Consider the following 28,000-nt stretch of genomic DNA (forward strand, 5'->3'; position numbering starts at 1 on the left):
CAGTCCAGTGTCGGAAACGGTCACCGAAATAACATATTCCTTTTCGGGACCCCGCTGCACAAAGAAATAGAAAGAAAGGCAAAACTAAAGGCATATGTATTGCGTGCCAAGTGGCGCCGAAGTTCAGAAAGAAAAGTCCCAAGCTGGAAACACGGCAGGGGTCGCAGGGCAGAAAAATAAAACTAGCGAAAATTAAACAAGCAGAGACACTGAGAGTGAGAGAGAAAAACCGCAGAAGCAGCAGCGGCTGAGGGTGTGCAGAGAGAAAACGCTCGCAAATCAGCGCTCTTGCCCTCCCCCTTACTTCCCCACCACCTCGCGCCTCTCCCCCTCCTCCTCGCGAGGCGCGGAAGTCGCGGCTGCTCCCCCGTGGCGGAGACCCGGCTTCGGAGCCGGTGCAGCCCCCGCCGCCGCTGGCATCGCTCCTCCCGAGCCTCGGCTCCGTTCCCGCCGACAAAGATGCGGACGCACCACCGTCCGCCGCCCGGACTGACGACGACCATGTACAGCCTCCGGTTGTTGTTGGTGATCCTCGCTGCCCCGCTTGCGCGGACCTTCAACATAGACCTGCCATCCGCGCTTGTGCATCGCGGACCCGACGGGTCCATGTTCGGATTTGCCGTCACCGTGCACAGGGACCGCGGAGTCAATTGGTGAGTGGACTCCGTCGCCTTCTCCTGTCTTGCAGCTTACTCCTTTGGAGAGAGCGAGAGGTTGCGCACACACAACGGACGGTTTTTTGGAAGGTGGCCCGGAACCAAGGGGCGTGAAGGTGTTCCGGGCTGCGACCCAAGACAAATTAGGGAGACAGAGTAGCAGCACAGCTCCACTTTTGGAATCGAGTCTCTCTTGGCTGCTGTCGTGAAGGTGCCGGCTCCAATACGCGCACGTTTGCGCGAATGGAGTGCTTATATTGTACAGATGTCCCTCCTACAGCGCCGGCTGGCCGTCATTCGGCCAAAAAAAAAAAAATGTGCTGCACTCCAAGGCCCGTACATTCCTACGGGTTTCAGTAGAGATAAACCCTCAGCGGGGACAGTAAGCCCGATGCTGGCGATACGCGCACTGCAACTGTATAAAGTACAGACTTTCGCTTCCGCTTGACAGTTTCTTTCCTTGGAAGAGTAGGATGCAGTCATTCTTCTAAAGAATAAAATTTGTGATCGCTAGGTCAAAACAGGAAGCGCGCCACAGAACGTACTCAGAGCTAAGAATGTCCGCCGTGCGAGGCGCCTGTCTCCATGAGTGATTCACTTTATATTTATATTATTAGAGAGGGTGTTTTGTTTCATACGTCAGCCGCAATAGTTAAATATTTGTGCTTGACAACATCCATCAAACTTGGTACTGGTGGTTTTTAACCTTCTCTTTGCTGCGCAGAACACGAGGACAAATCACATGACTTCATGCAACGCACTCTAACAAAGTAAGACATCTGATACCTTAACAAGAAGCGCGGACGCTCGGTTAGCAGCCCTTTAACTGAGGAACGGGGGGCGGGGGGGGGGGGGGGGGGGCGTTTTTTAGCGGCGGCATTCGCACAAAGTATCCAATAAAGCCATTTCACCTCAGAAGTCCGAATATCCGCTCTAAACTCCAAGCTGTATTTCTTACAGTAAACGGCGCGCTACATTCCACTTGCCGTTATAATAAGTCCTCAAAGAGTAAAGGATAATTATTGTTTTTATTGTTTCGACGACTCCGCCTGGTTAACGTCAGCAGAGACGAAAGCTGTGATTCGGTAGATATGCAGTTCAAAGAACTGTCGTGAGCCTCGCGTCATTGACGTAAACCAGCGCGGTACACTCCTTTATCCAGGATACCGTAACCTCTCTTGGAATGTGCATGGTCTGGAAGTGAGCGGTTAATCCTGCAGGTGCGCGGATAGCACTGCAGCTAAGCCTGTGTAGGGCATCCCTCTCCGTTCCGTGTCGTTCGGCGACGCACTATGGCTGCGAAACATCGTGCATCGTCATACGCCAATATTCCTGGAGTTCGTTCTACACAAGTTTTCACTCACAAAAGAGACGAAGGCGTACTGTGCGAACATTGAGAACGTATGATATAAAGTCGTAGAGAGAGGGAAAGGGATCAAAAAGGTGTGCTCTTCTTCTCACGTATACATACACGCGGAAAGAAAAGAATCACTGGCCGCGCACTCGAACGCTTCTGTCCCCGCGTCTCTTTGATGACACCACCGGTAGGAGCCAGGGCGGAGGGAGCGGGCTATATAGGCCCCACTTCGACGAAGTCTTGAATGGGCCGTGCGATGCGCACACCCGCTTGGAGCGGGGCGCGTCGACGAGCGATACGAAGCGTCTGGCGGAAACCCGACCCTGCAGCCGCCGCAGACCGGGGTCCCGGAGCCGCGACACAAGCGAAGAGCCCACAGCGCCTTGGCTCTGGGCGCACTCCGCCGCCGCCACGCGCATCCCGAGTCAACAGCTGGGCCGACCCCGTTTGAGCATGCTTGCTCGTCGTGCGCAGGAACGAAGCCATCGCGACCGCTGCGTTCCCAGAACTGATCCTTTATAGCGAACACATCGTTACAACGAACCCAGTGTACACACGCGGCGTATACACAGAGGCAGAGCCTACCACGATGCTTTACTACGAAAGCGGACCGACGGGAAGACCACAACAAACAAACAGGCGTCGTACGAGCATAACGCGCTCCATTCATTGGGCCGCGCGCTGCTGCTAGAAGCGTGGGGTGGGCTTGTGGCGTTCACGACAGTACACGCGTATAGAAGACAGCGGCCGGGAAAAGAACAGCGTTGTCAGCGTCGCTGTACGCGAACCTTCTTTACGTGGTTCGTGGCACCCTAAGGTCGTTGCGAAGTTCGAGGCGTATTTTGGTCTTCGCTCAGCCGTGTAGGGAGAAACTTCGCCCTTTTTAGTCATCGACTACTTTATTTTGTATATCAGGTCGGATTATCATGTTGTAATTCGACGAAACTTTTTTCTTCTTTCGTGCGGTAAAAACAACCTCAAAGCAGCACTCCTCACCACGCCGACCTAACTCGATCAGGCGCGGTTCTGGCAAATTAGCAGACAGCAGATTAACCCACAGCGAAGGAGCGAGGACACGAAAGAGAACACAACGCAGGATAGACGCTGGCTACCAGCTGTTTCTTGTTACATAAAGCCGCACGATATATACCACTGAAACTGTACCACGTGACACGGACGGCTAATTGACAGTGTGAAAGACTGCCTCTAAAAAACGCTCAACGATCATGATAAATCATTCAGCGACGGAACAAGAAAAATAACTGTTGTGTGTTCTCCTTCGTGCCATCGATCCTTCCCCCTGGGTTAATCTGTTGACAGCAATAAACAAACCAGCCCAGACCAAAACCCTGATTGAAGTTAGCAAAATGCGCGCGTGACAACCGTTTTAAAGTAGGAAATGTTTTTGTTCTTGGAATGGGATAACTTTATCTTCAGTTCTGTTAGGCAGTTTGAGAGCTAACAAACACTTAGGCTTTATCGCAAGCGCCTTTAAGATGTCGAAGGGTAAAAAAAAAGAAGAAAATGCGGCCGTAAAGTATCACTCACGAGCATAGGAAAAAAAAAGCAATGCAAAAGCTGATCACGCGAGAGCGCGTGTTCTTCTTCAAAGAGCTTGTATTTACGAACGAGGGCGTGTGTTGGTTTGCCTTTCCGGAGACGAGAGGAAGGGATGTCCTCTGTTCAGGCCGAACTCCGCCCGCCACTCTCCTGGTGTTTACCCTACAGATTATTTTTCTAACCGAGCTTGGTGCGGGTCTCTCCTTTTAATTGAGCGCATTTCCCAAGGTAAGAATAAGACTATGCCACACTTTTGTTCCTGTTTTAAGTTACAGAATACGTTGAGCAAGTGAGGAAGACACTACACAGACATAAGGCGTAAGCTGCTTTTGTCAATGTGCCAAAAACAGAAAGATCATTTCAATTAATGCAACACGCTCGAACAACCCACTCTGTGCTCGCATTTCGTAAAAGCGTGAACTACGCATACTTCTCCACCTAAAGACTCGTGCGAACTGGGCAGCGACGCCAGAAAGGCTCGGTATATTCCTAGCACTTGTGGTATGACGGGGCTCTCGTTGTCCGCCGCTATGGTCGGGGGGGGGGGGGGGGGTATTTGGGGGACCACTGTCAAGTCTAGGCTGCACACAACCCGAATTAACTAGAAAGTACTAGGTGAAGCACTGGTGAGTGCTTCCTTCTAAAGTTGTCTCTATTTAAAATGATTACGCAACTAATCACCGTCTCTGATAACCACACATACACGCACACGTACAAACAAACGAAAAAAAAACATTGCCCTATGCTTTCCTTTGTTTCAAACACTGCTGGCTTCTTTCACATGCATATCGTGACAAGCTCCTCGTTTACTACCTCTGTCTCCCTTCTAAGTCATTTATTGCCACCGAAAGAAGTCTTTGGACGTTCATTGGAGAAATATCAACGCCCAGGAGCGTTTGGTTTTGCATCCGCTGCGGCATAGGTGCGGACCGCGCTTCTCGGTCTGTAGAGCAGTGGGCTGGAGGCTGGGAGCGGCTTTGTAAACACGGGCAGTGTACGCAGGAACGAAGCAACCATCTCTTCCGACTCTTTGAAAACAGCCCACCGGAACGGCAATCATTGCAGGCCGCGTCAAATAAATCTGCGAGTGTGTGTCCTGATACGGCGCGGCTCAGGCAGCAGCAGCATCGGGGCGTGTGCCTCGACATCGCGTGTTTACCTTAGCCGCCGTGCGCGCGGGACGTCTGCCAAATGACGCGAGGCATACGTCGTGCCTGTCGGCGCCGCATGTTTAAACGCTCCCGCCCCGCGCCGGACCACTTCCGCTCTTGGCTGCTGAGCACTCCCCCCCCCCCCCCCCCTCCCCTCTCTCTCTCTCGTTTGCTCGCTGGTTCTCTCCCACGTGCCAGTCAGTCGTCGGGTTCGGACCGTGTTTTCGACCGGCAGGAGTTACGACCCGCGGAATTAGTTTATTTCCACTCGGTGACGGCACCCTTACGGACCGTGCGTGAAGAGGCTCCTTTTCGTAACACTGCCGGCCCCGCGCTGCTTGCGGTTCGCGATGAAATGTGTTAAAAGGCGATGAAAATATCGATCATTTGAACCTATCTCTAGAGATTTTTTTTCTCTCTTTAGAAACGTTGCAGTGAAACGTAACGCTATTTACGGGACTCTAAGTGAGTGATTACTGCTGTTCACTTTGGTACGCAACTGCGATGTACACGATTTTGGAAAAGCGTACTCCCCTTTGCCAAAAGTAACCGAGCAGCAGGTTTCCGCTTCTCAACCGTATAACGGATCTGTTACGGCACCCCTAAAAACCGAAAGGTGTCAGAACATGAGGACAAGGACTCGCCTTACTTTGCACAGATCCAGAGCTTAAGCGCTGCCATAAGTGCTTCGATACGCGGGTAAGAAACACACCACCCGTGCCCGGTTACTTTTGACAAAGATGTTACGCCCGGCGAATATCTTCTTTGGAAAATGCAGAGGAGTAGGAAGATGTGTGACGCAATGGCGTAAATTGAACGCACGCGGGTACTACGGACACGACTGAGAGCTTTAGCATAGCGGGGACCACTTGGTGCCTACTGGCCATGCGCAGTGGCAAGTGCGCGTCCGACCTGACCCCTGCGCATGCGTGGCAAGCACCGGGCTGCTTCTGTTTCGGTGCATACGTCTTCGCCGTGCTAAAACACTCTGATGACGAGAGGGCAGTTTGCCGAAGTTTCTCGCTAGTCAGCACGGTTCGAATCAGGTAGCGCCTGCGCAGTAGCCAATCAAAAAAGCCATAGAGACAAAGTATCCATGAAATCGGCTAATCATAAGGTCGTTTTTTTCTTTTTTATTCATAACAACACTTTGTTTATACTTGTCAATGTCAGTCATATTTTTAGGTCAGACGATATTCAGGGCAAGTTTAGTGGCTTCGACGACAAAACGAATTATTAAGTTTTACGCTTACCCACACATACGCGTTAAGTACATGGTTCTTACTTGAGAGGAGGGAAAGGAGGAGAGGCAGGGAGCTTGGTAAGAGGAGCTTCTCCAACGCTCATGATCTCCTGTCACTACTAAACTTATACACCCTGTCAACTTCCTCAATAACACAAATTAAATCTTCGCGAAAGGTGGCGCAGTGGTGAGATCGAAACTGGACTTTACGCGCTGCGTGTTTGTCGGCACAGAAAGCAGTAAAAGAAATGAGACCACAAGTATCGGATACCACCCCGGAGCTTTAACCGCGTGCATTCGAACTTGGTTCTGGTTGCTTCGGGTCTGCGGACGGCGACACAAAGCGCTCCCTTTCAGCCGGCAGCAGCTACGGGCCACCGCGCGCGCTCCCTCCCTGCGTCGCCGTTTTCGGGCCTCGTGGTAGGCGGCCTGGGTAGCCGGGGCGCACGCATGCATTTTCGGCGCACGCGCGCGGACCAGGGTGGCACGTGCGCCCCAGCTGGGGCCGTCGCTCGTCGCAGGAGGCGCCCATCGGGGTCGGGAAAAGCGTTTACGGCCGATGCCCAAGGGCAGTTAACTTCTGGCGCCATCTGGGAGGGGGGCGACGGACAAGCTTCGGCCGACCGACTGGCCCGGCCCGGGCTCGACTCAGTAGTACCCGCCGGGGCACGACAATGGGGTCGCTCCGCCTCCCTTTCCGAGAACATGGGATGCAGAGAGGAGGGTCCGGAGACGACTCGAGAGCCGTGAACTTTTCAAAGGGCTCCAAGACAGAGACGAAAACGGAAGCGCCTACAGAGCCGAGATTGGCTGTAGGTCTCTGCGGATCATTCTGCACGTGTGCCGCGGGCTTGCTCGTCGGTGTGGCCTCTTCGAAGGTCGAAACACACGCTCTTCAGCCGCCTTCGTCCGCAGTTCGATTGAAAACTATATGAGTAGCCGCGTTCTGCCGACTGGCGCCAATTGATGGAGGTGGTCCAGGACGCGTTATCAGTATACTACCTACGCCTGAACGCCGACCGAAAATGAAATGGCGTCTTGGAAGTGATGGACGTGAAGGGGGCTGACTTGTAGCATCTGTAATAAAGTTCCCAGGGACGTGTTCGTCCAAACAAAATACGCAGTCTGGCGACGCACGGTAACGCGAAGAGCGTAGGACGGCTGCCGCTTAAGTCCTGTTTCGAGCAGCTGTCAATGCCGTCGCGGGGAGGGTGTTCTTCCGTATAGACAAGGTCTCTGAGCTGATCAGTCTTCTTACTACGTGAGCTAGCTCCCACCCTCGATGACCTCACTCCTGAAACGAAACGGGTTTTGACAATGGGGCTCTCCCCGAAATAAAGTAAACGCTTCGCCTTGTCTCGTTCGATGCGAGTGGCAGGACATTGCTTGTAATATCTAGTGGTGAATGTCGCGTGGCTAGTACGGAAGACTGTTATCATTTCTTTCTGTCGGCTGGCTAAATGTGTACAGTGATGAATTTAAACAGAATTTAAATGACAAATTTGAGTCAAACTTGATTCCAGTACTGTAATCGTTGCATAACTGGAAACGGAGATTGCCGTTTGCATTTCTCAACCCGCCCCATTGCTTTGAAAAACACGCAATATCATTCACTTGAGATGACAGATTAAGAGATTTCAGCGGGACCTTGTAAAGGAAACATATATCTGCTTATTCCGCCCGTACCACACGCTATGCGGAAAGAATTTGCGTCAGCAATGTTACTTTGTAGCGAATATACGGAACCTAGTTCGCATAAAAACACATCAGCACAGAAGCAGAGCCACATCCGCAACGAAATGCTAGCTATAACCTCCAAAGTGGGAGAAGAGCAAACGTTACAAAACGGCTCGACCACAGCCAGAGCTATTTATTGCCATCTCTTGTGCATTAGTTTTGGTAGAGTACGAAATACGATCGGGTGCTGTACTATCAGATTCCATTAACACGAAGAAGCTTTCCAAGCAGGAGCATTCAGTTTTCTGCGTTCACGAAAATCGGGGCGGCTTTATTCAAAAAAGAATTTGCGCATTTTACAGAGTTGATTGGAGGGATATGAGAGAGGTTTTTTCCCTGCAGTGGGCGTGGTCAGGCTGCTGCTGCTGATGATAATGACATTATTGTTCAGGTGTACATTAAACAAAATGGCGAACGTACAGAACGTTTTCTAAAGGGACACCGACTACAAATTGAAGTTAGCCAGTATCGATAGATAACCCCAATCTATTGAAAAAGATGCTACTTCCGCTGAAAATGAACCTTTCATGTGCTAGTAGGAAAGGCCAGAAAATTAAATGCTGGTGTCGCCATCACCCGCCGATTTCGCAAGTGCAGTATTTGGAGAGTGGATCCCAGAGGCTAGGCTACAATGCCCCTCACTTCAAAACGGTGATCCTGGAGTCCTTTTCAGGGCAGACGTCACGCGTTTGATTCGAGTGGCGGGAAAATCTTTAACTGCAATTTTATCCGCTATAAATGCGTCCTTTGCTGCCGAACAAATATCAACCTAGCCAGAAAGAGCCATAAAATAGACGTTTATTGAGAACAACAATTGCATGGAGTCGTGCTCAGTGTCCTTTAGCAATTATCGATTAAGCAAACCAACATGCATGGGCGCTCGCCATCCCGTACATTGCTAAAGTTCCCATTTGAATAACAATAAAGGAGAGGGAAAACGTTGTAATGACGGCGGCCGCAAATCACAGTGAGCGTCTATCTTCCCGCAGCTCGCGTAAATAAAAATGCCCGCTAATGAAGATGCAAATGGGGATAATTGTCTCAATGGTTTCATGAGTATATAGACCTCATTTCTTGATGTTGTTGTACGCTGGTTTTACTGATGGTATCATCCTTTTTTTTTTCTACAAATATGTAATTGCTCTTTCGCTAACGAAGAAGAATAGAGAGAAAGAACGACGAAAGGCAAGTAACAGATATTTAACTCATGAGAAGGTTAAAGAACAGGCTCGCAAATGGCAGCGGAACGATCGCATTAAAGCCTGCCTGCTCCGGACAGAGGTGTGTATAGAAAGAATGTGATAAAAGGGTGAAATAAGCTGGTGTCGTGGCGAAAAAGTGAGAAGGGAAGAAAATAACCTTAAAAAAAACCGAAGCGATAATCTATGCACAGATTAATATCTCGTTAATTGGCAACGTATTGATGCTATATTTAAAGAAGTTTACTTGCTGGCACAGCGTTTTTTTTCTGAAGGCGTTAGAAATGAAACGCATGGCCACAGAAGTTGCTGGTTAGGAGCGAAATGAAATCTTTGTTGCAGTTGTGCTAATATATTTTTGACTCCAGCGTTCACGGACATAAAAGGGTACGCGCTACGTGCACGGCAGTGAGCAAACATGCACGAAACAGTAGCTAACATGTGGATCACATAAAAGAGCGAGTTAAACTTTTTAGTCGCTTTGCGAATTCTGTCACCGATTAACTGACGTTGGCTCTAGCTTCTACAACGCCGGTTTCAAAGACTTCCGGTGTCCTTAATGAAACATGCTTAGTTGTACTGCATTTGCGTATAGCCCACACACCCGGCAGTGGAAGCGAGCAGAAAACTCTTCCCGACACGTTGCCAGGGTTAGCCTGAACGTTTCGCCTGTCTGACGGCGGAGGCGCGTTCCTTCATCTTAGCTAACCAAACTTTACTCTGAGAGGCGGTAATGTGTGCTGTAACGACAAGGATGTTTGAGAACTTCGCGCCATCTCCACTGGCACTTCTGGCACGGCTGCCTCAAGTTCAAGGCGACCGTGTGGCCGCTACACGATGGGAGAGAACCGGGAGGGCAAGGAGCGGCAAGACGAAAGGGAGAGAGAGAGAGAGATGGTAAATATAAATGCACGAGAGAGAGAGAAGATGGAGATGAAGAGGACGTGGGAGGCCGCGGCGTTGACGGACGAAGTGCGTGCCTCAACTCCCTTGCCCGGACAATGACCGCGGCTGAGTTCGATGCGCCTCCGGATCCAGGCAGAGACAGGGAGACCGCTGCGGTGCGCTCTTCTTGGGAAACGCGCCGATGAAACTGAGGACGGCTATCAAGCCTTGAATCCAAACTACAGCGTGCGTCAAGGCATCCTCAACGAAAAATGATTATATAGCGAGTGAAAAACGAACGCGAGGATTTTGTGAAAGCCAGAAAACGTGTCGAGTGTATCCTGATGCCTTAGTATTCGTGGCGCTTCATCACTTGAAGCAAATATCCCTGAAAGAGTTCTCGAGGATCACCCATCTGGTCCCTGGCCTCTCTGCCCTCGCCATATGCGGTGACAGTCAGCATCATGGAGCAAGCAGATCGTTATGCATTGCATAAACCATACCCGCACTAAAACGACCAAACTGTGAAGAAGGCGCTAGGTTTGGGTAGAAAATGTAAAAACTCGAAAAAGAACAAACGAATAACCACGTTTTCCCACTGCCGCTATTAATGTCCATGAAAAGAATGCAGCACATCTCAACATCTGCGTTTGTTGGAAACGCTTCTTCAAATGTTGAATGACCAAAACATAAATACATTGGCCTTTTATGGTAAACATTTTTGTTGGCGTTTCATAGCTCATAACACAGGAAATTGTAAATGCCACTAAAGTTACGAATGCAGTTGTAAATGCCCCTGAAGAGTCTTACGCAGGAACATCACGTGATCGTGAATTCGCGGCGTCAGATCTGGATTCCTTCGGGCTGACCGACTCCAGTTAGAACGCAGTCGCGGTTGTTGTATTTCATCGATTTCACTTTCATCCTGAGCTTCCCAAATCACAAAACCAGAATGGAAGGGAGCACCTCTTGCTCAAAACTCATTTAAAGATTAGTTGGCAGGTGAGCCAAATAACAAAAAAATAAAGCGAAAGGAACAGAGCCTGTTGGGCGGTTTGGCTGCTGCCCTCCGAGAAGACATCAAACACACACTCCACAGTAGTCTATATGTACAAAGGGGGAACGGAATGCAAGAAGCAAACCAGGATTTCTGCTGTGTGCCGGCGGATGTTTCTGTTTGATCGCCAAACTGAGCTCCGCGCGAGTAGGAAGCAACCGGCTTTCGCGCGACCCAACATTTGTCAATAAGGCGTTGCTCTGCCGGAATCTCCTCCCCTCTTATACCCTTGCTCAATCAGCGGTAAGCGTGTCCTATTGCACCAGCAGATAATGTGAGTCACGACGTGCTCACGAGCGCGGGTTTAACGGCAACGCAGCAGCGCTCTTGCAGGAAAACTTCGGCAGCTAGCATACAGACTGCAGCGCGCGCTTAATATAGTTGGACTTTATCAGTTAACAGTTGGACTTTATCGAACTCAACTGTGACAGATTTTATTTCAGTCTACGGCTGCCATGACAGGTATAGGTTTAGCGCCGTCTCTTGATTTATATCGGGGCTCACAGCAGAGACAAGTGAACCAGATTTGCCGTTCTGACAGCACTAAAACACCAGCCATCGGATTTTTGTACACTCCAAACAGAAAGGAGTAATAAGGGAGTAAAGCTGTCCTCTAGCGCACTCCCTATTATATACATTACTCCCTTTTTACTCCCATGTATGCCTGTTCGTGCTTAGAGTGTACGCGTATGTAAGGAATCGCGTGAGATATGCACCGAGGTACGTCGCTCGTATGCGCATGCGCCGAGTAAAATAACGGTGCCTGTCACCAATGTTTCTCCGGTTCGTAGTTTCCTTTTAGTGCGCTAGCACTAGGGCTTCCATTCGGCCGAAAAGCCGTTCTCTGTTCGTCTCTCTGAAGCCTGCTTCAGGTAGCCCACGTACCACGGTGGGCAGGTGGCAACCTTCCCACCGCTGTCCCGCTGTCTGTCTATCTGGTCCCTCCGCGACCTGGAAGAGCTCGGTGCCAACCGCCTGGGTGGCAGATGGGCCACCTAGGTCATATGACCTTGTGACGTCATCGCAACCTGCGCACCTAGGCAGGTGACAGTTCAATTAATGATTAGTCACGCGAGGTTCCTCGGGAAGAGCAACCTCGGTTTCACATGCCCCACCGGTGGCAGCACCTCCCATCACAGGGCAGTGGCACGTCGCCAAACCGCTGCACCACTGCGCCAAGAGTGATACGAGGGCTCCCAGGGATGTGTGAATGTAGAGAATGACCAATTCTACTGCAGTCTGCTGTGCAAGTCTAAAATGATGCAATATCGCGCAAACTTATATCATATAATATATCAGCTAAGGTAATTCCAGTTCAAATCCAGCAATACCATAGAAATACAAGCTAAATCATGCAAAACCAGGGCTAATCATGCTAGAGCACTATTATTCGTTATTAGCCCCAGGCTAAACCGCCCATGATTTTTTTCTTTTTTTTAGAGGTTAACATGTCTTTGTGTCTTATATTTTTACTACCGCATGCATCGGCTTGAAAACGCTCATGCATTTATATGAGACCACTGACAAAATGAGAGCGTTCCTGATAGCAAGGTGTGTCGCGACGGATACGGAGCCTCAGAGGTGAGATGACTCATGACAGGAGTGCCGACTTTAGCCGGTACGCCGGCTTGTAGTGCTACCTAAGATTAGATTAACTTGCATGTGTTGCGGCAAGGAAGTTGCACCCCTTGCGTACTCAACAGTGTTCGACAGCCGCCACAAATGCAATAGTCAAGTTCGACAGAGGCAGTGTGCAGTGGCTGTCTCAGACAAGTGCGCGCATGATTCAGACCACTCCATGCCTCGAGATGCGGTTCCCGTCTGTCTCCGCACCGTATTTTCCCCCTTACTGTTCCCCTCTCAGCCTCTTCAGCCGATCATGGAGAGGCTGAAGCGTCGACTCTTAGTCAGACAGTTGCCGTGCAATTTCTCTGCTCGCAACTTCCTTCTCGTCCTTCGGCACAAAACGAAGAGCTTACTGAAGAAAAGGACGGAGCTTTACAACACACCCCTTTCAAATTCATTTTATTTGCGTCCATGAAAAAATTCATCTGAAAAACTCAATTAGCACAATTCTTGGCCGATCCCTCTGTGTGGACATGTGGCATTAGATTAGGATAACAACAACAACAAAAAATTCTTCCGCCTATAATTGCGGTTCTGTTGGGTCCCCCAAACCAGACCCATACCGCGGCATTTTCTGCTCAAGAACATCTTCCTTGGCGCTCTCAGCTGAGCGCGATAATATTCTTTTAAAAACGGGGCAGGGAGATGCAACACACGCGGCTTAGAAAGCAGACGAGACGTGCGCCATGCTTTGGACTTGAAGTTCCAGTGCTCTCACAAATTCAAGTTTTTATGCAAAAAGTAAAATCGAAATCAACAGCACGAACATCACAAATTGTCATGCAGGCCTATATGCATCCTACACGGGACAAGGTTGATGCATATAAACACTTGCAGCATGACGAGTTATCATAAAATATAGAAACTCCTTATCAGGAAGTCAAGGCTTTAAGTGCTCCTGTGATGTCTCCGGTTCCTGGTCCCTTGTGGAGCGTCAAGACTCCCCCACTCATGACGGTGTCCGCGCGACCTGCAATAATCGCTCAGATTGGAGCGCGTGGAAACAGACAAGGAGCGCTCACGTTGACGTAGGCGCCGAAAGGGCCTGTGGCACTGCGAGTGCCGGCAAAAGGCTACGTGAGATGAATGAAGACTCTTGGGAGAAGCAGCAACGCCGTATAGCCCGCGAAATTTTGGTAGCATTTTTCAGATGAAGAAGAGTGGCCAAGAAAGCATGAGGGACACGACTGTCGCGTTGCACATGCGCCAAACATATTCGCATATTGTACAAGTATACAGAAAGCGCGTACAGCAAAGAATTTAAAAACGCCGCTGCACAGAAGTTAAACGTAATATTTAAATTCTTTGCTGCAAGAGGTGTAAACGAAGCACTTTCTGTATACTTGTACGTCTTTGAGAATATGTTTGGTGTATATGCGCCAACCTCTATCTTATAACTGGTGGCGACTGCCACTGAATAAAGCGGTTCTTAATTGCGCTCGTGTTATCTTACTGTGAGCCGTCGTTCAATGCAATGCCTCATGGCTTTACAAAGGCCGAGGAGAGCACTTGGTGCACCACAAGCGAGCAATGAAGTTTTCCCCTAGTCGCTATAGCCGCCTTTTCGCCTTCTTAATGCAGCCTGATTTCCGAAGGGAGAGCTTCGGACACAGGGCGAAGACTTTAGCGCCTCCGGATGAGCACGCACAATCATCGGGCTTACCATAGGCACTTAACGCCCTGTGTGCGCTAGGCCTTCCTTTTCGTTTTCTCAAAACGAAGGCAACGCGCGAACGTGCCACAATCATTTGAAAGCTCAGACTGCGCACCGAACATTCGTCGTATGGTATTGTACACAGCGGAAATATTTGGTGCTGGAGAATTCAGGAACATAGCTTATAGGGTACAACATTAGCGAAATTAGATGGTTCTTCCACACGCTTCCCGTTCTGTGGAAATCCAACACTGACAGAAAGTGGTATGTTCTAAAAGACGTGAAGGCCCCTTCTCGTACCGGAGGTGCCCCGCCAGAGACGGCTGGCGACGATATATGGCGACAGGATGTGAATGGAGTGTCAGTTGAAATTTTGTATACGCAAGGTTACAGATTTAATGTTTACGAGCATTGTAAGTAGAGGGAGAAAAGACGGAAGTAGCTAACAAGGAAATGTTCCCCCTTGGCATAGCCGACGATGCAGAGGAGTTACATTAGCTCAGAAAAAAACCAAAAAAACCACCAGGCTGCCAGGCTCGCTTTAAAAGCCAAGTGTCCAGCCCACATTTAGAGGACGTTCAATCACCGCAGACGAGAAAAATGATTGGTCTGCAAACGCGTCCCATACCCTTCAACCTCAGTGGAGTACAGACATCAATTTCGATTGCTTGTTTTCTTCTTTGTAATGATGCGTGTGACATTATTACACGGGGATCACCGCATGATATTCGCCTACGACCACTAAATAGTTTATAATTTAATTTCTTCCCGCCTGCTCTTTTGGTTTCAGCAATCGAACGATGACTGTGACGTCACAGTTCAGTATAGGTCACGTGGGGCATGAAAAACCGCTACATATTCGCGGTTGGTTCGTTCTTTTTCATTCCGGCTCTACGGTCAGGTTGGATTAAGTGCTGCAGTCAAATAAAACCATAAAAATGTGATCATATAGCAGCTATTGCACGCCTCACACTATATCGAACACTGACATATCACAGCCATCGTTCGGCTGTTGAAACAGAAACAGCAAGAGAAAATAAATTCAGTTCTAAATTATTTCGCGGTCGTAGGCGCATACCATGTGGTGATCCATGAGTAATAATTTCTTACGAATAAAGCAGAAAACATGCAGCCAAAAATTTCGTGTCAACCTTAACGGTGTGGTCAACTCTCTGCTAAAACAGGTAGTCAAAGAGCGATCAAAATTGCAACAAAATGTGAAGCGCACAGCGGCCTCCACAAAAAACGATTGGTTACCAAACGCTCTCTAAACGTAAGAGAGAGAGAAAAAAAAGCGCAAGAACCCCAAATCCTTTTCCCACGCATGTCGAACACATTCTGCTTCTTTTCCAGCACATTTGGTTTTCCGAACTGTTAGCATCCGATCTTTCCCACGCTTGGGTCGTAACTAAGCGACATGTCTGCGACAGAGTCGCAGCCAGACTGGTTTTTCTCGCGTCGACATCGTGTAGGCGGCTCACTTCGCTACGGAGCCGCAGCGCAGTCGCTGCGTCAGATGGGTGTGGATCGAGACTCGACCGCGCCTTCCAGAAATGCATGTAAACGTGCAGGCGCATCGGAGCGAAGCCAGTGAAGAACTGTGGGAGCCTCGAGGGAGCTGTAAAAAAAGCATCTCTGTCGGACCGAGCGAGTTAGCCGAGGCGTTATCTCGGATCATGAGCTGGTGAAGCCGGCGCGAAACCTTTAATTGCCGAAGCTGGAAAAGCAAGTGGTCAAGCCGCAGCGTTTAATCTGTATAGCTCCCTGCTGAGACACAGCGGAGTACCACTTTAACGTGGCCGTTGCGCAACTGGCTGCAACGCGCTTCTGTCGCAGCCATGTAAACGCTGCTATGGCGAACTAAAGAAACCAAACAGCAGTTAAATGTTCGACACTTTCATCGCGCCCTTATGAGTTCCGAAACTGTCGCTGTCCGCTCCTTCAAAAGCTTCCGACGCAGACTGCCCCGGGCACAGTCTTCTCATCATCCACTTATGCTTGTGCCGCGTGTCTTCCCGCCTGCACTCCTGCGTACTGAGGCAAATACAACTGCGATAGGGCGCTGACAACTTGGCGCTGACCTGTCGATACCTTACACCATTTGTAAGTTTGCAGTGATGTCTCTGTGGACAGGGTTTGCGGAGTTGGCGCAGCAGCCTGTCCCATTTACGAGCGGTCTCAAACACGCGGCGGCATGCGCCCCTCTAAGCATTTCTGTCCGGGCCACTGGCCCCAAATATTTTGAACCTATTTCCGGAAGCGCTGAGCCAGTAGCCTTTTTGTTTCCCTTCTATCTTCGTCAGATTTTTTTTTATCGCTGTTCACTTTGTGACATTCACTGCGGTTGCTGAGCCTCTCTGACTTGCGCCAGCGACTGGGTCGATGGGTAATACATCTCCTATACCCTTCACCAGGCACGTATCCAGGATTTTTTTTTTTCGGGAGGGCCCCTAAGGTAATTTCGTCTAGCTGGCAGCTCTGAGCACCGCCAAGCTTGACTTATCCTCCACCCTTGGATACGTGCCTGCCTTTCACTACCCCAAGCTATGAGTTACCGCTTAACTTCACCTTCTGGCGAGGCGGCAGAAGAATTGTCGTTAGCGACTGGGGGAGTGCGCTGCTCTTGCCTCTTTTTCTCCTCCCTAATCAGCGGCCCGTGATAGACTAGAGTTAGCACACGCGGCCGTTTGGAGAATAGAGTTCGAGACCTCGATCTGACATATGTCATCACTGAATGCGGCCTCGTCATGCCATATTCTCAGCCATCGGATCAACAGATGCAGAGCCGCTGATTTTCTGTGCGTTTTCAGAGGGATGCCGTCGCAAACAGGCCTCCTGTATGAGCAGCGAGGTGGTTGACCGCCCCGCTAGTGAAGCCTTGTGTGCTGAGTCAGCAAGGAGGCTACCTCGCGATGCAATGAGAGTCTGAAAAAAAAAAGCGACAAGCCATTTAATGATCATTGCGGTGTCCGCTCAACCAGTTCTTCGTGACCGAACTGTTGGAGTCATAACTCACATCACTGTCCACAGAATTCACACGTGCCCTGCCCGGACTCCAGCAATGATGCATAAGAAGGAAGTCGTACCGTCACCTCAGTGTCATTTGCGCGGCGTTCACGGATACATACATCATTATTAGTGCGGTAGAACTACAAAACCACCATTCTGAGATTTCGCCGATATTTGTCTGTCCGAAGCCTCTCTCCGTTACCTTGAACCACTGCAGCACTGCGCCAGGTGTGGTATGAGGACTCCCAGCGATCTATGAGTGTAAAGTAGAGAGTGACCAATTCCTCTTATATGGGCATTAACCCATTAGCGCTATCGCGTCACGCCCTTAAAGGGGAGCTAAGTCCAATTTCACAGATCTTTGTCTAAAGCTTGCTTGACCTTAAAAACCAAGCCTCGAACAGAAACTGAAGTGAATACCGAAGTGCTAGCGCACCTAATAAAAATATCTGAATAGCTGTCGCTTAATCCCGCGTCATCAGTCCTGTGAGTTTTTTTGTTCTCGCTTCACGCCAACTCACGCGAACCGTAATGCTCGAACATATGTGCAATCGCTCCTGCCTCGCGTTGCCAAACACCATCATACTCGTAGCTTGCTCTCATATAAAGCGCGCGCAACATTTTTAAGTAATCCTTTTTTCCACCCGTCGCAGAATAAAACGCCTTGCCTTCCGCAGTTTTTCACATGAACCTGCAAGAGACTTCGCAAAACGCGTTACAAGCGCTTCTATCTATAGGTTCCCTCGTTTTTGTTCTCATGACATACATTATGTGTTAGCGCTTCTCTCTTTTGCTGCCCTTAACTGTTACATTAGATGAATTTCCTTTCGTATTATTGTGGCCTGCATTTTCACTTGCTCCAGTTCCTTAGTGCCAGCGAAATCCATCTCTTCAAACACCAGTTGCCTCGTGTTACACCTTCTTTTTTTCTATGCACTGTTGCCGACCTGCCCAGCTTTCCAAGATTGCAGTGTGCCGCCGCAGTGGCTCAGTGGTTATGGTGCTCGGCCGCTGACACGAAAGACGCGGGCTCGACCCCGGCCGCGGCGGGCGCACCTCGGTGCAGGTGAAATGCTCGAGGCCCATGTACTGTGCGATGTCAGCACTTTTTAAAAGATCCTAGGTGGTGGACATTATCCGGGGACCTCCGATAAGGCGTCCCTCATAGCCAGAGCCGCTTTGTGACGTTAAGCCACGTAAAACCAAACTAAGATTGCAATATGCCACCGCAGGGCAGTGGGTCATCGCTTAAACCGCTACGCCACGAGTAGGGCTTCCAGGCATCTATGAATGTAAAAGTCGAGAATGACTAACTCCTCATACATTGGTATATGACCATTAACGCTTTCGCATCATACCCTTAAAGCAGAGCTTAAATGTCATCTTCAATTTTATACATTGATCGCCAGGAATTGTATTCCTTTCTTGCATATTCTTCGTTTTTCTTTCAACATTAGTACGAGTACGTACTATATTCAGTCTGCAGCAAGCGGCGGGTCAGTTTCTATTCATGAGTTGGCAGAACGATCTTATAAAGCGGTTTAGCAGCTACGATGTTGGAAACAATGAGAAACAGTGAGGATCGAGCAAGTAGAAAAAAGCTGGTGATGCTGCTTTTGTCGTTCGGTTCTACCTTCTCATTTATAACTTGGTTACTGCGAACAACAAAAATAAATTATCATTAATCTGTTGATTTGTCTCACCAGAAAGCACTGCTCGATAACAGCGCTAACTGAGGGTCCAGCGCAGGTTCTGCCTAGTCCAATGTGTGTAGGTGAAACCGCCAATGCGAAGTAGATTTGAATTAGGGAGTAAACACTCGTTAGCATCCGCTCGAGCGAAGCCGTATGGCTGCGCTCAACTGGACTTTCCTTTCTAGCTCCCTACCTTTGCAGGAAAAACTCAGACGAAAACAGCGCAATTACACCTTAATTGAACTCTATTCCACCTTGTGGGTTTTCCATAAATATGTGAAACTAACCTGTCCTGGTTGACTCAAAAGGTTGATCGACTGCCCCGTCGTACAGGCGGTGGTCCCGGGTCCAATGCCCAGAACAGGTAGAATTTTGCTCGAACTGCAAAGGTTCTGAGCAAGCTATATAGCGTTCCTTTGTAGCCGCATGGCTGCACTCAGGGGTACGCCGTGAGTACTTACTTCCTAATTCAACTACGTAGTAGTTCTTCATTATCCAGCCGGTTCATGCTACACTGTGTTGCGTTTCTCCTTTCTGAATACGAGCCGGCTCCAAACTCACATCATTTTTCCTTACTCTTAGGCTGGCTCCATCGCAACATCGCCAATTAGATGAAGATAAAGTTCTGCTTGTACTTCCCCGCGCTTGACATGTGCACGTGGCGCCATCATGGGAGCCACGTCGATGCCTTCTACGCCATAAAAAAAAAGGGCATTAAAAATCGTTGTTCCACTATTTAGTGGTCACGCAGGGTCGCTGTGAAGGTGGCGTAACAATAATGAAAAGAGTTTGTATTCTACTGCCCGAAAGATGCCGCGAAGAAAATCACTATCAATCCTACGCCAACGAAGTTTACTTTGGCGAAGCGGAACCAATATATTCTCCGCAGAAGCTTTTCAGTCGCTGTCGTAAGAAATTTGGTTAAGGCGGTGACATCATGCGCTGACCTTGCGATGTCGCGTGGGAGGGAGGATCGTGATTATGGTTATGCGCCTCTGCTCGACGCCAATAATGCGTAGCGCTGGGCTGGAAAGAAAAAGAAAGAAAGAAAATTACGGGTAAAGAGGTGCTTTTCGGACGGGACCTCCGTCCGTCCACGGTGAGATAAAGATTGCATACCACACTCGCATGTCTGATATTCGGATATTAGTACAGGTGCACGATGCTTAGAGCTGCCTTCGTTCCTCGTTGCATTCCGTGTCACTACACAGCACTGAGCTTATATCGCCTTTAACAGTAAAATATTATCAGTGCCACGTACGGCTTCTCTATCTCCCTGACGTGCTTGAAGTTTCATGGACAGCCGTTGAACGAGCAGCGCCTGGGATCTTTCAAGGGACAGTAGCCAGTTAACTCAGTCTGCAAACCATTGCGCAGTTCTTGTTGCTGTTGGTTTTCATTGTTTACGAAACGCATTCATCTTAGTGCGCGCTGAGAGAAGACGGTGATGCGACCATTGGCGAGGGAGAGATATAGATAACGAACATATTGTATAAATGGGGCGGTTTGTGGGTGAGGTCCTCAGTACAGGACTCCAGCGGCTTCCGCCAACGCTCTGGCAATGACGACTAGCACCTCCTGGTCTTCCAAGGTGTCGCTGGACAGCGTCACATCCCGTTGCTACAGCGCCGCATTGTGCCCCCCCCCACCGCCAACTTTTTCCAGCGGACTCCTACCACCTGGACACACCCAAACACTCACTTTCTCCAATATTCACCACATGTACAACATTCCCTCAGTATTATACGCAGATAAATGACCCTGGTGTGGTTATACTCCAACAATCACACCTATTACATAGACTGGCGAAGGAAGAAGCGCTTCTGCTTGGCCCTTTGGCCAATAAACCATTTCGTCATATTTGGCGTTGTGGTTTCTTCACCACTGCAGCATGAAACCACCCCATCCGAGGACTAATTACTTGTATTTCTGCGTCCACATTTGTGCGCTGTGTAGTGATGAGCGGTAACGCGGAAATTCAGGGGATCCTGCACACTGTTTCTCAACAAAGCCATGCAGCGTGTTGACAGCTACAGTGCTGGCACCAGCCGTTAAAGTGTGGAAGTGACGAAGCTCTAAGCACGTAACGTCAGTACGAGACTGTTCAGAGGCAATGTGCGCTTTAGAATATGGATCGGCAATGATACGGCCGGAAAGCCGGCAGCCAGTTAAAAACTGCTCTTTCGAATGGAGAGCTTTGTGAATTCAGCCTTCCGGTTGGGGGGCTGTGCGGGTATGGTGGTGCGTAGTTCCCGATTCTCTTCTTGCCGGGGGATTCACGAGTTAACGGGTGCTTATATACTCTGTCCTTAATTTTAAAATGGCCAAATCTCGTCCTATGGCCACTATGAGGCATCAGACAGTGTAAGGAGCTCTGCTTTCACGGGCCGTCTATTGAAGCTTCCTCTTATTGAGCCTTAAAAGCATTACTTTTCGCATAGACAGCGAAATGCAGACACGTGCGTGACACTCTGTCTACCCATATTACTGGTCACGGGAATTGACGGCATCGCCAAGGCCTTCGGGACGTCACCCAATCGGTGCGCTCCATGGCGCACTTCCGGGAGTAAAATTGCTCCTTCCGGTCTCTTTTTTTTTCTTTCTTTTACTACAGAGTTCCAGTTCAATATTCGCTTTTATTCTGGCAGCCAGACTTTTCGTTGCGCGTTTTCACCCATTTTCGCGCGCTTTAATTTTACCGCGCGGCGGGAGACAGGGCGAGCGCGTGCGTCCCAGTTCGACCGGGCGCTATTTTCGCTTTAATAAGGAGCGCCCATCAATCAAAGCACGGGCGCGAGACGATGAGAGGTGGAACAGGCGAAAGAAAGGGACGCTTGTATCGGGCGTGGCACTGAGAAATGGGAGAGGGAAAAGAGGGCTGTGAAGTTTAGTTCAGAGGGAGCATGGGTGAGGAGAGAGAGGGACAGGGTGTCGCATAGCCGGCGCATAGGCCGCGCGGTTTAGCGTCTAAGCACTGCAGTGTGAGACACCGTCTTTATCCTGCAATCTCTCTCTCCTTTTTTTTATGCAAACAGCTCCGCCCATTCTTGCTACCACTGCACAGCTAGCGGATTGACACGAGCCATTTGTTTGGTTTTGGTCGTATGGGCTTTAGCGACCCAAAGTGACTCAGGCTATGAAGGGCGCCGCAGTGGGGAGCCCCGCACCACCTGGAGTTCTTTAACGCGCACTGACATCGGATATTGCAAGGGCCTCTGGCATTTCGCCTCCTTCTAAATGCGACCGCCGCTGCCGTGATCGAACCCGGTCTTTCGGGTCAATTATCGGGCACCATAGCATTGCGGGGACGTTTACGGTATACCGACGAGCTCAAGCACTTCCGCATGTCAAGCCCTTCGTATACTGAGGCACAGAAGGAAGTCGTCGCTCTACGACGTGAGATGGCGAAGGCCGCGCACGTCTGTAACGGTATACGTACTAGGTTGAATTAGGCTCTTGTACCGAAGCAATACGACGTCGTCGTATTATTTACGCATGCCGCTGCAGCTGCACAAGGTTTAACGACCTTCGCCGCGTTATTTGTGAATGCGCGGCCCGTGTCTCTCGTTGGCGCATTGCGAATTGAGCGCGGTGAAGGACGGTACTCGCGACGGCTGCGAAAACAGCGCAGCGCAGCTACCCGGGCTGCGCTGCACGCGGTGCGGCGGCCGGGGTTTTCCCCCGCCGAGAGTCCGCGGCGGAGCCTCTTGGCAGGCGGGGCTCAGCCTGGAAATCCGAGCCGTCGGCGTGCCGCTATTTGGGGGCCGGTGGCAGCAGGCCAGGCTGTTTTTAGGCCGGAAGTGACTTGCCTCCGCAGAAGACGACGACGACGACGCCCCCGCCGCGGGAGACGCCGCCGAGCCTCTTTCAGTGGCCGCAAGCTCTCCTCTGCTGCCGCCCCCGTGGCGAGTGCTCCCCTCTTCCTCACCTCACTTCCACTTCCTCCCCCCGCCCCCTACGCACGTGCCGCACGTGCAGCCCACTAGCACTGAGCTCGGCCCTCTCTCCTTTCTCCCTCACCCTCTCCTGGTTACGCGAAAAAGGAAAGCAGGGAGGCAGCGACGACCGGAATCAAAACCAAGGCCCGTGGGTGAGAGCGGGGGAAGTAGATCCAAGGTCAGGCGCTAGCCGGTAGCTATGTCGCCCCCTCCACCAAGTTTTGATACTTTTTTTTATTAATTCGTTTTCATCCTGACCGGTGAGATTATCTCTATCATTATAAGCCTAAATTTCCACTTACTGAACTTGCACAATTACCAGTGGCAGTGGCGCTACGCTACATCCAAGGTCGCGGGTTCGATCCCGGCATCTGGGTTGCGGTGTGAAATAAAAAATACTATCTTTTTGAGATTTGATCGTAAGGACCCGATGGGGATCGCGAGTATTCCGAAACCTCACGCCCAGACGTCCCTCAGGGCTCACAAGAGTGTCCATATAGCTTGTACTGATTTACACCAGGTGCTCCGTAACGATTCCGAATACATTTTCTATAATGTATTCAAGCCTTGCCCTCAGACGTAGCCGTGAGGCAGCGGCTTTTTGAGCAAGTAGTCGATCGTGAAGATGAGCTTGCAACTTTGCGCGTAATCAATTAATCCTCGCATGCCTAAGCGGCACAGTTGTGAGCGTTGAGACACGTACGTGTGTGGTGTTCCGGATTAATTACTACGGTCCCTGGCCCTTACATCCAAATCTCAGTAAGACGGTGTTTTTTGCTTCACACCTCTATGCTGATTCGGCCGTTTCAACCGTGATCGAACCCATGACCTCGGAAGTAGCAGAGTGCCTCGGCCTCTGGCAAATAAGCAAGCTCTACAAATGGATATAAAATGGAAACATCTCTACTCAGACTCCACGGCGACGGACAGGGTGCTCCAGAACGGGAACATCCCCGCCCCCTTCCCCCTCACTTCCATACGACTCTGCACTTCCATATCCCATTATGTCCCAGACCACGCTGGGCTTTTAGGAAGCTTGCTAGCCCACCGGCTCACCCGCGGAATCCTGCACCGGGCGCCTGCAATCTCCCATGCCCCGCCAACATGGGAAGAAATTTTGCAGTACAAGCGCAACATCAACATCCACTACGACAACGTCAGTCAGGCACTTCCAAACACTGCCTCCCTCGCGTCCGAGCGACTCCATCCCGCCCTTAATCCTACGGGAACTTTGAGCATTTCCTATCCACATGCCCGGTCGCCGTACAATCCTCTACCCATCCCCTCGCCCCTGTAGTGTCCGACTGACCTCAGTTCAGTTAAACTAGTGCTAGTTAAAACGAGCCCGTGCCCTCCTTGGCACAAAGTTCTTTTTTCAAGTGCTTTCTCACTACCGCTAGGAAATTGATTGCACGAATGGCGATCATTGCCTGTAAAGTTGTCTTCTTTTTGTCAGTGCTGCTCCGGGGCACTAAGGCAAAGTATTGCCCTTCACTAACCGTGTTGCGTAATATTATTTTATTATTATTATTACTATTTCGAGGATTTTCCATGTGGTATAAGATGGTGCTGTCAGTGCACAATACAAGGTCACGGAGACTATTTTCGGCTGTGTGATGCAGGTGACCAGCGTGATTCCCACGTTGCTGGCATGAAGCCTGTCAAATCTGCCCGATTCTTCCGGTGGAAGTATTACAAAGCCGCAGACTGCTCCTTGAAAATAAACCAACACATTCGGTAGCAAGCAACGCGACATGAAAGGGGAAGAGATGCCCGAATGCAAATTGTCAGAGGTAGAAATCACACGTCCCTATTTTGGCTTCAATCCTTTCTGTCCTTTCGAGGAGGAGCATCAGCTCTTCGGGCTTGACGGCTCGAGGCACCGCGCTTGCGCCAAGCTGGGGCAGCGAGTCTATTTACAATGTCGTGAATCACACGACGTCGACAGAAACGCACTTCCTGCCGCAGCTAGGGGGACTCCCACGAAAACGTGGCAGACCCCACCGCTAGCTGCGCGTCTAAAAGTGTCGGCGAAAAGTTCCATGCTGGGCGCTTTTGAATTATCCCACTGAACGGCAAAACGGGTATTTGCTACCGTAGTTTTTGTCGCAGCCAACGCACACTTGCGGCCATGGTGACGAAGCCAGAAACTGATGACTAGGGATAGAACAGAATAACGATGATGTCACTTTAAGGCAGCATAGAAACACAGGGACAAAAGGGCCAGCACCAACGACAGGTCTGGCGCTATTCCTATAGCTGTCCTTTCAGCGTTTTTTCGTCATCCTCTCATTTTTTTTTTGCGCTGCTTTAAAATTTTATGGCGAAGTAACCAAATACGTGTTAATTAACGTTGTAGCCTCTGTGCAAAGGAGTGGTGATCAGGGATATAGTGTACTTTGTGGTATAACAGCTTATTTGTGAGCCAACCAGGCCCGAAATCAGACTGCGCGATGCGTACCCACTTCAGTAGAGATCAACTTACAGTCTGCCAAAAATAGAGGAAATTTCCCCTCGACACTTTGCTTATTCTGTGTTGTGAGAAGGCTTAGCTAAATGCCTCGAGCTGGTTTTCTTGCCTATTCAAGCGCAGTGGAAATTCTCCCTGATTTGACTGCAAGAAAGCGCGTGAAGAAATGCAACGCCGATATCGTCGTCCCAGAAGACAAAAGACGAAAATTAGCCAGAAAGATATCCCAAAAGCGTTACGGGCGAAGTGTGACAGGACACGAAGGTTGTTTTTGGACAGTGAGGACACTTCGGATGCACTGTCGGGTTGAGTGACAGTGGTAAAGATGACTCCCAAGCCGCCGGTGAGTGAACAACGCACAACAAGGGTGCCAGAAGGTGAACTACAAGCTACGTAAACGCAACTTCAGCGCACAAAATCACGTTGCCGTTAAGCAATGCCCAAGCTTTGTCCCACACACGAAGCGTAAAACCTTCCCGCTCTGACTTTGTTCTCAACATTGCAATAGATCGCCGTTTCCTTTCGTTGTTGTTTTTTTCTTCACTTTTAAAAACTCAGCTTGCGATATATGTGTCTAAGGTTTTGCGTTGAAGAACCCCGCAAGAAATCCGAGGGAATGCCATGATTCTCAAGAAGTACTACATATGGACTAACTTGAATACGTTTGGTGGAGTGGAAGATTGTATTTATTAAAGTTGCCGCAACGCATCGAGTTTGCTCTCTTCGGATCCAAGTATTGCTAGAACAAGATCGACTCCGTTATTTCGCGTGCAAAAGAATCTCCTGCAGCCACTGCGCGTGCGGCACGGCGGCCGAAGGCATCGGAGCAGTGAGCATTCGAACCAGCACGAAACAGAGTCGAAGATAAGGAGATGAAAAACAAACTTCTGCTCACGTATTTCGAGCTCAGTCCTCCTCCAGTTGCGATCTTTTATTCGGGCACTTATCGCTGTGTCACCTAACAATCGGTTTTAGCACAGTATATCGGCTCGAAAATTCACGTCACACGTGGCAAAAGTTTTCGTGGCCCGCGCGCAACTCCAATTTGAAGGCACGCACGAAAGCTTACACAGACGCGCGCACGAACACACGCAAAAAAGGACCCTTCGTTTTTCAATACTAGTGGGCATTCTTGTTGCGGAAGAATTCTACTGTTTCACAGCTGCCGCCTTCCTCAAGCTTTAGCGGCTGTTGTATTGCCTGTCCCTGCGCACACATCGGCGTCCTGGAACGTTTTGCACCTTGGAATGCGACCGAATGATTGCTCATAATTTTCTCTACGTATACCAACCAGTATAAAACCAAATATTTCTTTCCAAGCGTCAGTTCTAATTTCGCATGGCGGCGCCTGTGTAGCAGCGTTCCAGTTGAAGAATAAGCCTCGTTACTCCGTACGGAGCTCTACAAAGAACTAAGGGATGCATTGGCCTTCGAACGCAAACAATGCATTCCCTTTCATGTTGAACCCGGCTGTAGTACAATGAAGCCTGGCAGGCATGCGACTTTTGTATCCCGCGCTCAACGAATCTGCAGACGACGTAGCATGGAATTGAACCACGAACCTCGGCACTATTCATAGACAAGCGCCTTACAGTTGCCGCTTCATACCACGAGGTCCGCCACCTGTGCCTATTTTTTTTTTCGGTCTTGTTTTTGTATTTTGCGGCATTTTTCGTGCGTGTTCCTCCGCGAAAAGCCTGCACCGTGCTCCGGCCAAAAGCAACAAGTGTGCACCTCGTTCGCAAGCTCCTCAGGGCGCGGCGACTTGTCCCGATGTGGCCCGCGTGCCAACAAAGGAGGCTAACGAGGCACCAGGCGGGTCGCTTTTTCCCCCGACCGTTCGCATCCGTTTGCGCCGCGCCTCACTGACAACATCGCTGGCAACGCGGCCGGCGCGAAACCCCAAAAAGCCTGAGGTCAGCGAGCGTTACGTTTCCGGCCGAGGTTTTTTGGCAGCGCCGCCGATGCAACCGTTATCGCGCCCCGGCCGGAGGAGTCACCGCTGCCAGGTTGCTGCCCCGACGGCGCGGGAAGACTTCCAGGCCCGTCTGGCGGCGCCGGAGGAGGCGTCTAGCCGCGCATCGCATCTCCCGCCATCTCGCGTGCGAGCAGCGCCGCCGAAGTCAGTTCCGGTGACGTCTCCGCTGCCCGCCGTGTGGGAAAACAAAAAGAGAGCGAACGAAAAGAGGAAAACGCGGCCCCCTTTCCCGCGCTATCTTGGCACAGGGAGCAGTGGCGCAGAATACGGTGGAGCACGCGACATATCCGTCTTTGCCAGTCCGCCACCGACCGACCGACCGACAGACCCGGGGTTGGTTTATGGCCGCGCTACAGGATCGTACGAAAGGAAACCCGTAAAAAAAGACAAAAGTAATAAACAAAGTCTGAGAAAAAAAGAAAGTAAGGAGCACAGAATCAAGCGGAGACTGGTCCCCTCCCTCCCTCGTTCAGTACGTCCGTCGCTATTCGCTGCGTCCTTCCGAAGTCCAAATATTGATATCAACAGGGCCTTCTGACGTTTTTCTACCGGTAAGGAAGCTTCTGCGTATGTACACCGCACAGACTGACCGCAGCGCCGCGCGTCAATGGGAGGAAGAGGGTGCGTGTTCGGAGCCTTGTGTTCGGAGGGAGCTCGGCATCAGTTATGACAAACGGAATCGGACGCAGCTCACAGAACGGATAATTTTTCATTGCCATTTATAGAATACGCACGCGTAAAGCTTCTGCCCAAATTAGGCATCTTTTCCCTTCTCATGTAAAAAAA

General features: G+C 50.2%; 1 protein-coding gene across 1 annotated transcript in view; it reads left to right on the plus strand.

The window, feature by feature from the left end:
• The first annotated feature begins 360 nt into the window (after positions 1–360).
• Positions 361–28,000, plus strand: part of LOC144125335 (integrin alpha-PS2-like) — a 67,558-nt gene continuing 39,918 nt past the window's right edge. The window contains exon 1 of the mRNA XM_077658618.1: positions 361–653. Coding sequence (XP_077514744.1) covers positions 460–653 — 194 coding nt within the window. The 5' untranslated portion in view covers positions 361–459. The remainder of the gene's footprint in view (positions 654–28,000) is intronic.

The sequence above is a fragment of the Amblyomma americanum genome, chromosome 3, assembly GCF_052857255.1.
Source record: "Amblyomma americanum isolate KBUSLIRL-KWMA chromosome 3, ASM5285725v1, whole genome shotgun sequence".
Lineage (NCBI taxonomy): Eukaryota > Metazoa > Arthropoda > Arachnida > Ixodida > Ixodidae > Amblyomma > Amblyomma americanum.